This window comes from Artemia sp. Qi Xiang Cuo, chromosome 2 (assembly GCF_049724085.1).
Source record: "Artemia sp. Qi Xiang Cuo chromosome 2, ASM4972408v1, whole genome shotgun sequence".
NCBI lineage: Eukaryota > Metazoa > Arthropoda > Branchiopoda > Anostraca > Artemiidae > Artemia > Artemia sp. Qi Xiang Cuo.
In genome coordinates, this window is record NC_142795.1 from 82,835,741 (window position 1) to 82,847,828 (window position 12,088).

A 12,088-nucleotide genomic window follows, 5' to 3' on the forward strand; every position below is an offset into this window, starting at 1 on the left:
GGGAATAAGTTTGAAAGTGGATAACTGGAAAAAATAGGTGGTCGAATGTTCTAATTTGTAGTAAATGAACGCTTCAAATACATATGTGCAAATGATCAAAAATAATCTTAGTCGTTATTTTCAACACAGACATCTGACTTGTAGCATTCTTGACGCGTGCATTGCCTGTAGTGTTGACAGATCTTCCAGTTCAATCGTGAATGACAGAGCTTTCGTAATATGTGTTTAGTACGTCAAGTGATTCCTCCTTGAAGCTCAGATCACATGAAGTATCTGCCCATTCAGGAATTGGCCGGGGAAAATGCTGCCAAGTCAGCCGATGTTTTATATGAGATATAACCAGTATCAACAGAAAAATCTCTGCTTGCAGGCTTCTTCTGTCTGAAGAGACAGCAAATGACAAAGGCATCGATTCGAATAGCATTTCATAGACGACGCAACTGAGCTAGCTACAAGTTTTCCGTCTCCACTTGAGGCCGCTGTACACTTAGTTGAAAGTATCAATGCCATGTTCTGTGCAGTCCCAATTGCATGGCCCAATATTGCTGAGCTAGTAAATTCGAATTCCGGAGCTGAACTAGCTCCGAAATTCCGCGATTTTTTTCGAGATATAGGGTTCTGACGTTAACCGTTTATTGTTGTCTTAATACTCACATTTGTTTCCCTTTTTTTGTGACTTTGAAGCGTTTCGATGTTCATCCAGGTTGTCAAAAAGTTGCATCAGCAATATCTCTGGAATAACTAGAAGGTAGTAAGTTGAAATTTTCAGGGCATAATTATGGGATGGTAAACCAAATTAAAAAACACTATGGGCAGCCAAGATTGTCAAAAGGGTGCATCTGCGACATCTTAGGAACGGGTTAAGGACATAAGTAGGAACTTCCAGGGCATCTTGAGTGGGATGGTCGCTTATTATTTGTCTATACTAAGGGCTGAAATATGATGTGGGCTAGAATGGCTTCAACCCTACCGAAACCCAAAAATTGTGCCAAAACTGTATTTGAATGATGTTCCCTGTATTCATCAATCCAAAGTTATATGCTACAGCCATTATTATAATTTTGTCCTAAGTATAAATACCAAGCCGAAATCTTTATTCTTAAGGAGGAAAACAGGAAAAAGCATGACAAATATTCATTTTAATAACCAATAAAAAATATATTCATTAAAGACGAACAAAATTTGTTTCAAAAACTTCAACCAGAAAAAGTTCAAGAAAAGTAAAGAGTTGCATTAAACAGAAGATAAAAAGAAATAAAATTAATCAATAATCCAAGTGTGGAAAGAACATAAACCAAATTGAATAAAAAAAAAAGACAAAAAAAGTGTGGGCTATATCTGTGTGCGTGTCCTGTATGCATTACTACACTGTTCATCCGATCGCCAAGAAACTTTAAGAAGTTGTTAAGTACATTCCTGCTAAGAATTTGGATAAGCCCTGCCTCCTCTCATGGCCCTGTGATTGCCGATCATCGAGAAACTTGAGATCTTGAGTAAATTCTCGCGAACTTTTTGGTATTTTTTTGTCTCCCCCCCCCCCCCTACGTCCAAGGCCCTCTTAGTCATTGGGACTTTTCGTACTACAGTACCCAGCCTGAAGTTAATAATCTAAACCTAAATTTTCAAATACTTTTAAATTTAAAAACACGATTGTTAGATATCAGTGTACAGTTGGACCTGCTGAAAAGGAAACATTAAGAAAACAATTGTTACCTCATAATATGTAGCACAATTGTAGTTAACACATATTCAAAGCGTCTCCACTTTCATTAAATTTTTTTTTTTACAAATAGATCAATTTTCTTCGTTTTCAAATGGATCGTCTAATATAGCAGAAAACAAGCGGATTTGAAAAATTCACGTCAAAATAGCGGTAGTTTTCAGGGTGGTTTTCCCCGAAACACTTATACTCGGTCGCACGTCTCGAAAACAGGTGGAAAGCGAAAACAAAAGAGCACAAAATTAGTGGAAAACGTCTTTGTTTCTGGGCCACTATGTAGCTTGCACCGGCACTTTGGAACAGGAACTGGTCCTCTTTATTTGTACCCCATAAATTTTCTATCCCAAATGCAGCCATGTTCTTCCACTTTTTTTTAGCCTGCCTGAAAATTACGCTAGAAAAGTAGTTTCCAGCTTCACTTTCCACGACCTGTCAGGATTCATTTTCCGAAAACCGTTTCCAAATAGCGAACACTCAAATGGAAAGTAATTCCTGTCTATCTTCACCACGGAAACGCATGAAAACTGATTCTTGATCTTCTTCCCAAGTCATAAAAAATCGTCCTTTACTGATTTTGGTAGATTTTTTTTAGAAACCCCGTCTATAATATTCTTTTATAGCATTTTGTAAAGTAATAGTAGTGGCATTTCAAGAATCCATTATGATTGTCTTTGAAATAAAATTCCATGTATAACAGTTTTACAACACTTAGTCAGAGCCTTTAATTTTAAATAACAAATATATATGTATAATAGAAACATATAAAATAAATTTGAAATAAAAGAATAATTTAGTTAAACGGTTATAAAAAAAATACAAGATGACAGATTACTTTTTTATTACTTGAGTTATTCACCGACCGAATCAATAGGAATAAAATGACCAGTTGATGATGTTTAAATTGAAGATATAAAAATGATTAATTATAATAATTGAAGATGATTAAAGGTTGTATTTCCGGTTTTAGCTTGAGCCTTGATTGGCGCCTGGTGAATTATGATGGATTGGGACCGAATTTGAATTGGCTCATTAAGTTTCTGCGTTTTTGACTTGATGGAGTTTACATAGTTGCGCTGCCTCGAGCAGGAAGTGGTGCAACTGCGTTGATTTTTTTGTATATTTTCTTTTCTAATAAAACGGCTAAATTTCCAGCCATATTGGCAACTGTTCTACCATATCTAGGAATATCTTCTCGCTCAATGTTTTGAGTGTGAGCACCGGTGCCCGGGTCCACAGAATTTATCGGGTGATTTAATGTCAGATTTAAAAACTAAGGTTATCTTCAGACCGTTTTGGAGTGAAAATATGTTGAAATCTGTAGTAGTCAAATATTATTTTGTTTTCCAGAGAAAAAAATTCTTCGAAAAATATCCAAAAAATTTAAAGCGTTTTAACTTTTCAAATCTGATATACAAACTTGTATGTTTCAGTTCTTTTCCTGCGTTTGGGTCCCCTCAATCCAAGGACACATAATGGCCATAAAGAGTCACCAAGGTGAAACCCTTTTCTAGTGAATCAATACCGATATTAGTAACAATCTTGGTTCTTAGCATTTATTCCTCTAAGCAAAGACATACAAAAGCTGGACCCAACTTGATATAGAGAACTAAATAGGCTTATTTTGTTTTGAAACCCTCTTTTAATGCAACAGTTACCTATCGGACAACTGTGTTTAATTTTTAAATTTCTAGTATGAAATAATTTTGATTTGAAAACTTTTCATGTATTTATACAGTTTTGTGTATTTCTAATCCTTATGCAGAAACTTGACCTTGAATCAGTAATTCATTAGCTGCAGCGACTAAAAGTATTCAGACAACTTCTTTAATTTTTATAAACTTTCACCAAGGAACATTATTGTACTTATATACTTATGCTATATATTGTGCCTATCTGAACAATATTATAGAAAAAAAAAATCAAATTTTATGAACATGAATGTTGTTATTCAAGAAAAAGAATTCGTAGTCATTATCAGGTACATTTCTTTCAATTGTTACAACAGTAAAATTGAATTGCTACCTTTCAAATGACAATTGTTAAAGTAGAACACACAACAAGAAGCTTCATCACAACAGAAAAAAATCTGAAGCCTCATCACAACAGGAAACACAACAAGAAACCTCAACACAACAAGAAACAAAATCTGAATTTATATAGTGATTTTCTGTTCACTTTTAGCACAACTACCACAAATCTCTTTTTTATTATAACAGTCTGCCTACAGAACTTCTTTTTAAAGCTCTTAATAAGAGCCATTGTTTTAATGGAATTTAAGCTTAATTATTATTAAGCATCCCTTTCTATTTCTTCTTTTTGTCATAAAAAGAATACTTCAGTAAGGATGGATTATAAAGAAAAAAAAATACAAGAAACACAGAACTGTTTATCTCCATCTTATCTTGTTTTACCTTTCTTTAGCTAAGTTATTCTTCAGTTAAATTGCCCATTTAGACAAATATTTTAATCAAAATCTAAGCACACGCTAATTTCTACCCGTGCAATCTTACAAATGTGTAGGGTATTGCATGGAAAATTTAAACACTTCCCAAAGAACCAGAAAAACATTTTCCTTGATGCATAAACTAACGTAAATAGAAACAAACAATGGAACGGCTGTAATTCTATCAGGTATTTCTTCTGTCTATCAGAATCCCCATATAGTCCGTAATTTTATTGTAAAATCTAAGCTAGCAGGTTTTTCTTAGAGTAAATTTTTAGACAGTAATTCAAGGACGATAACCCAAATGAAAATTCTCTCTTACACAAATCTTATTTCAGAAGTTTTTTGACTGTATGTACCCTTTGATGCCTGTTCAGATTCCCTTGCAGAGAAAAGAATTGATTACATACTTCACATTTAAATGGTTTCTCACCTGTATGCACTCTTTGATGAGTATTCAGAAGAAAAGATTTTCTGAAACACATCACATTTAAATGATTGCTTGCTTGTATGCACCCTTAGATGGGTTTTCAAATGCATGTCCAGATTGCATGATTGAGAAAAAATCTTCTGACATACATCGCATTTATATGGTTTCTCGCCCATGTGCAGTCTTTGATGCGTTTTTAAACTGCTCAAGTAAGAAAAGCATTTCTTGCATGCATCACATTTAAAAGTTTTCTCCCCTGTGTGCAGTCTTTGATACGTTTTCAAATTGCACGAAAAAGAAAAGCATTTCTTACATACATTACATTTAAAAGGTATATCGCTTGTATGCACTCTTTGGTGTCTGTTCAAATCTTTTGAATTAGAAAAACATTTCTTACACACATCACATTTATGCGTTTTTTTCTTTATGTTTTTCTTGATGTCTCCAAATTTCTGTGCCTTTTACTTTGTTAGCAACTATTCAAATATCTTTCCTGATTATTTAAGATTATTGCTTCAGATTCCAATTCAAATAAATTTAGGCAAACGCTTGTGGATGGATTCTGTAAAAGAGCAAGTGATGTATCCCACTGTAGGTCTAATGCAGACGTGCTTGGAGAAAAGAGACCTGGCAAAATTAGATGTGCTGCATATCACCAATATCTTGTAAATAAATTGGACATTTTCTCGTCACTTCCATTTGGTGTTCCATAAAATGAACAACAAAATTCCGTAATTGCGAACATCTTCAGGACAGACATCGCATTCTATTGATGAAAGTCCTTCACAGCCAGTGTCTATGTGAAGATCTAGCATCAAAAATGATCTCTCTGCTTTTCAACAGCTACTGCAACGCCAGATACCGGCGGTTAATTCTTCTATAGCCTTTTCAATACAATAATCCGTTTTGGGTTAAATGGTTTCAGCAGAGCCACAGCATCAGAACTGGGCACTGTAGACTTCACCATATCTATAGTAAGGAAAATTTATTGTAATCGAATAATATTAAAAATTAGCTAATTATAAACAGAAGGTAAACATTCCACAAATACTATGTGATTGAGATCTACAAAGCCTACCGCTTACTTCATCTGGTTGGATTAAAAATCCAGCAAAAAGGGAAGATATATACTTTAAATTATTTTTACTTTACAGAATGTTTAGAATTGGAATACTAAAACAAGTTTAAATAGTATCATGAAACCTCATAAAAACAATCATTTGTTCAACAAAAGTGAATTTGTCCATCCGTTTCTACTGGATTTGTCCAGCTAGGTCGAAAGGCAGAGTTTAACTAAGGCTCAAGTTCAACAGGAGATGGATTAGAGGAGGGTGGAAATAAAAACATTCTTCCATTGATCAAGTCCAGCACAAAAAACATAAATCCACATACAGAATTTTCATCCAGCTCGCATTCTCGTGAAAATGGCCTCTTGCTCAGATAAGTCAACGCGCGAGTTCCATCTTAAATCTTTGTCCAAGAGCATTCCAAGTATCTGTTTTCTTTGTTTGTAGTAGGGAATTATGGGAAGTGTGACTTGCAATCTTTAAGAAGGGAAGTCATAGAAAAGCTCTTAATCTCACTGACCATGAGATTTACCAGTCCAAATTCAGGTGATGGGGTAGAGTTGGAACTTTCTATGAGCATTTGGTATCAATTGTTGAAGTATCATCACATCCACAGTATATAAATAATAGACAGTATGATCCTTCCCTATCTCACTCATTATAAAACCCGGACCGAGGTGCGAGTGCTCCGGAGACCGTAAAAACATAAGCGACATTAGATCTTTCCACGGGTAGACAAGTCAGATTTCTCTTGAACACGAAACTTGGCTTCAATGTTGTAACACTAAATTTTAAATTAATTTATTTCAATACATATATGAAAATCGGTAATTAGAAGTGCAATGTTATTATTTGATGTTTTTAGGAATTATAAGTAGGTTTCGAAGTCTTGAGTTGGTTTCAAAGGCATTTTGAGAAAGTTTCTGCCAAAATACGTGTTCCAGGGTAATTGGCCCGCTGATGGCAGATCAAATGAGAGGAGCTGTTTGTACGCGCTGATATAAATATATATATATATATATATATATATATATATATATATATATATATATATATATATATAACATGTTATATATTTCTCGGCTCTCCGCCAAAATAGGTAATTACCCTTTTTCAAGTCACACACTACAATCTGAGAAAACAAATATCACGACTTGAAAAAAAAAAAGATAAACCATCACATCTATTCCACCAGTTATTAGAAGAAAAACAAAGATCCTCTATCAAATTTCAAATGACATTTCTATGGCCCAAAACAGAGTATAAACGAGGAAAAATTAAATGTAAATTAAAAGGAAAATGAAATTAAATGGAATATTTTTTCTTACCAATAAAAAAAAACAATAAGAGAAAGTTTTGATGCTCCATGGCGCAATATTACTATTTAAAACCACAGACTATTGTGAAACCTAATAGATAATCTGTGCTAAAACTGTTAGGTTGCCCCTTTGTGGTAAACAATTTTGTGGCAAATTTCAAATACTCCCGCCACTTCGGGGATCCCTTTCCACTATGAAATTTCGGCTATTTCTCTGTTGCAGTATTGATTAGAAGTTAACACTAGAAACTTCCTTATTTTCACAAATTTCATCAACCCCCCCCCCCCTTTTTAGAAGTCCTACATAGGCCAATCAGTTAAGTCCACTGTATATAAATAATAGATTAAGTCAAAACTTGTATATAAATTAAGTCATACCTGTGAGATAGGACAGGTGCAAACCACTTCACCGGCTCACCAAGTTCCAAGTTTCTTACTTCTTTCGCAATTACGAATAATACAATTTCGAACCCTTTTTCAGTGACTGATAAACACATACTAACATTACTAACCCGCTAATGAAAGACTAAGTGGGAGGAGCTGTTTGTAAGCACCGAGAATGAAGCGCCAGAACTCATCTGCGGTGAGCTTACTGTAATATTATCTTTATACAGTGATCAAATTTTACAACCAAATAAATAAAGAGATTAATAAAACAATTCAAAATACCATGATGCCACATTCTCAATAACTTACTCAGAAATAATAAAGCTTGCACACGCAACAGAAAAAAGAGGGAAGAGGAAACTGAAAGATATTGAAAGACACAAGAGTCTTGAACAGATTCAAACATGATAATTTAATTAAGTAAAATAAAAAAAAGGTCGTTTATATTTTATTTGTTAACTTGATAAACTTTAACTATTTAAAAAGTTTGCAAACAAATTAACAGCAAAAAGAGTTATTATAAACAATAAAAGTGATTAAATTTTTTAGTCAATAAACAGTTCCCTTGAAATCTTTTGAATGGACTGAAATCTTTGACTAAAAATCAACATTATCATTTATCAAGTTATAGGAACAAGTATAAGATATCAACTTCCTCTCACTGCAAATAAATACCCAATATATGATTGAGCGAGTGAATCCTTAACATTCTTCATATTTAAGAAGTATTCAAGGCATATTTTTTCAGGTTACAGTAGCATACTGGTATAGTATTTGGAATGTTTTTGGTGATTATCATTCATATTTCCAGTTATCTTTTTTCTCCAGCTAGCTCATCCCCCTTTTCTTTCCTCTCCTCCTTGTAAGTGTAAATTTTTGTATTATTGTTGGCTTATTCCTTGTCCAAAAGCAGATAAATCAAGTGTAACTCTCGAAAAAAGCTGAATTAAAGTTCCATTCATCAGTTTCACTTCTAGCCATTCGTTAGTTTAGATTTGTAATATTACATCAACTTTTTCTTTTGCTCTATCTGATCTCGGTTGAAAAACTAGATAATTTACCTTTTTTCACAAGTTTTCAACAAATTTTTTAATCTACAAAAACTAAAAATCTAGTTTGGGAACTGAAAAAAGGATTAAACTGACTCATAGCTCTAGAATAACAACCTAGTAAATGCTGTTACCGTTTCAATCATTTTCTTAAAAATCAATCATGACAATCCAATCAATCACCTCTCCAATCATTACCTTGTTTTTCTGGGTAAACTTTTGGATGTCTAAAAATTCTAATAGGCATGCGTTTTCGACACTATTCTTCTATTCCTTTTCAAATTGCTCATTAAAAAACATATTATATTACAAACTAAAGGATTATTTATTTCTACTCATAAAGTTCTAAAAATGCCTGGGTTATTGGATAAAAATCAAAACTCACTAGCCAAAGAAGCAGAGAAACCAGAGGCATAAATATCATTTAAAATGTTTCTAGCGTATATGCACTCTTTTATGCCTATGCAAGTCATTCAAAGAGGAAAAGCTCTTCTGCCACACACACCACGTTAATATGGTTTTTCTCCTGTATGGACTCTTTGATGCCTACTCAAACTGCTAGGTGCAGAAAAGTTCTTCTTACATAAACCGCATCTAAAGGGTTTTTCGCCTGTATGTACCCTTTGATGGGTAGTCAAATGATTTTTTTGAGAAAAGCTCTTTTTACACACACTACATTTAAAAGGTTTCTCGCCAGCATGCATTTTTTGATGCCTTTTTAAATTGCTTGATAAAGAAAAACATTTCTTACACACATTGCATTTAAATGGCTTCTCACCTGTATGCACTCTTTGGTGATTACTGAAATTACCCAAGTCAGAAAAGCATTTCTTGCATAAATCACATTTAAATGGTTTAACACCAGTATGCACTCTTTGATGTTTGTTCAAATTACCCGGGACAGAAAAGCATTTCTTACATATATCACATCTAAATGGTTTATCACCAGTATGCACTCTTCGATGCTGATTCAAATTACCCGAGGAAGAAAAGCCTTTCTGACATCTATCACATTTATATGGGGTTTTCCCTGCATCTATTATTTGAAGTCTCTTCAATTTTCTGTGCCTTTTACTTTTCAAATGACAATTCAAAATCGTTTTCCGATTATTTAAGCTTTTTGTTTTTGATTCCGAGTCAGAAGAATTTAAGCAAGAGCTTGTGGACGGATCCTGCAAAATAACTGGTGATATATTCTGCTGCAAGTCTAGCTCAGAAACATTTGGTGAAAAGTGGTCTTTTGAAATTAGATGCTGTCGCATATCACCAATATCTTCTCGTAAACAAATTGGACATTTTCTTGTCCCTCCCATTTGGTGTTCCATAAAATGAACAACAAAATTGTTGTAGTTGCGAGCCACTGCAGGACAGAGATCGCACTCTATTGGCGAAAGTTCTTCACAGCCAGTGTCTACGTGAAGATCTAATATCAAAAATGACCTCTCTGCTTTTCCGCAAATGCTGCAACGCCAGATACCGGCTGTTAATTCTTCTATATCCTTCTTTGTCAGCCTTTTCACAACAACGATGGGCTTTGGGTCGAATAGTTTCGGCTGAGGTAGAGCATCAGAACTGCATGCTGTAGAATTTAATATCTCTAAAGTAAAGATTTTTTATTGTAATAGAATAATATTAAAAAATTAAATAAAAGGAATCAAAGCAATGAAAAATGAAAGAGGAACACTCGAAAAATACTCATGATTAGGGTCTACATCGTCTACCACGTGTAGACGTCTACCACATCTGGTTAGATTAAATATTAACAGAAAAAGAATAAAAATACTCCCAATTAGTTTCATTTCATATATTAGATTAGAATACTAAAACAATCTTATAAAGAGTTAAAAACAACTTTAAGATGTTTAAATATGTTTTAACGGTCAACTTTCTCTTCTATCTCTGTCGGTTGAACTTACATTAATCATCAAAAATAGATTTTCTGATTTAAGTAAAGGTGAAGATGAAGCTTTTAGCGAAAAAAAGCACCCTTGGGTAAATCCATGCATAATTGGGGAGGAGGATGTTTTAATGGAAAGACTTTGATTTTCTGAATATAACAAAGTAACAATTTGGCATTTCAGTATTTACTTTTGCAGCAAGAAACAGGCAAAATTAACTTCCAAATTAATTAGCCAACAATAAGCAGTCACAATTTTTTGCAGCACTCGTAGATAGCGGAGAGCAGAAACCGTAGACAGTAGAAAATAACAGTTAAGTTCCAAGGTTAGAAATATGGATGAAAACGGAGACATACATGATTAAGTATACTTTAGATGGCGATAGTGTTGTACCAGATTAGATAGTATTGAAAATAATTAGTAATTGAGGTGGTAAAAGTTGTCTAGCCAGTGGAAAAAAGACTCTGTTTCGAAACACAGATAGAAAAGTTAGAATTTGAATCTTAGAAAAATAACTTGGTGCTATACGAGTTCAACCCAGGTGCAAGGGGTCGTTCACTAAAGGATGATTTATTACAGTGTTTTGGTAGTGTTTTGCCCAGTTTAGACATTCGATGGAGTGACATTAAAGAGGGATTTAGAATGAAAAATCGTTCCGGAGAAGTCTCACTGGTCCTAATTAGATTCACAGCTAAAGATATTCACGACTCGCTTCCACGGAGCAATCGATATCTGAGAGAATACGGGCTAAAAGCACCCCCTGATTATACCAAGGCTGAAAGGGAAGCGAGAAACAAGTTGAGACCGATTCTAGAGCAAGCGAAAAGTGAAGGTAGATCCAATGCATTCCTACGGGGGACGAAATTACAAATTGGAGACCAAACGTTTTCTTACGACCCTGAAACTCAGCGAGTGATCGAAACTGTCCGAAATTCAGCGGGAAAAGTATGAATGCCGTCGGTGCGGAAAGTGACGGGATTGCAGACGGAGAAACAGAATCGGTTATGAGTGATGTATCCGATACTACGGTCATAGACGGAAACGTGGCAGAGACGCCGGCTAGGATGTCTCAAGGGCCAGCGGATTCGGAAGTTAGACCACTATTGGTTCAAAAAAGACTGGCGGAGAGAAAACCGGAAGATGCAAATCGTCAACCCAGCACTAGTGTGGGAAGAGGGAGTACGAGCGGGTCGGGAGGAAAAGTCTGGGAAGGACGGACGAGAAGCAGAGGCTTGGCAAGAGGAAACGAATCTAGAAGGTTTATTCTTGATCCGGCAATTAGGGAATAGGATTTTGAGGGCCGTGGTGCAATGAATTTGAAAATATGTTTCTGGAATATTCAGGGATTTAGTGATCAGAAACTAAGTGATTCATGTAGGTTAGATGAGTTGGATAATATAGGCCTAGCTGAGACGTGGAGAAGTTCTTGCATTTGCCTTCCAGGGTTTATATGCGAGTGCGCTTGCAAAAAAAAACGAGAAAATATGTTAAATTGTATGGTGATAGCTATTTTATTCTTACAGATGACTTTAACGCGTATACTGGGATTTCAGATGGTGAATTTGAGGAAGCTGGAGATAACTGGAGGAGCTACGCATCGCAGGATCCTTCCGAATCACCTTGGTATTATGATGATTTAAAAATTGGTAAGCAACAGAGTAAGAACCAGAACCGTGGAAGGAATAAATGAGGATCTAACCTTTTTGAGTTTTGTGTGAATGAAAAAATGGCAATTGTGAATGGTAGACTGGGAGAACATGAAGAAGTGGAGAATTT

The 12,088-nt window shown here is 34.7% G+C and overlaps 1 protein-coding gene across 1 annotated transcript in view; it reads right to left on the reverse strand.

The window, feature by feature from the left end:
* Positions 1–8,672: 8,672 nt before the first annotated feature.
* LOC148955700 (uncharacterized) overlaps positions 8,673–12,088 on the reverse strand; it is a 49,647-nt gene continuing 46,231 nt past the window's right edge. Inside the window, exon 4 of the mRNA XM_089103578.1 lies at positions 8,673–10,011. Coding sequence (XP_088959704.1) covers positions 8,924–10,011 — 1,088 coding nt within the window. The 3' untranslated portion in view covers positions 8,673–8,923. The remainder of the gene's footprint in view (positions 10,012–12,088) is intronic.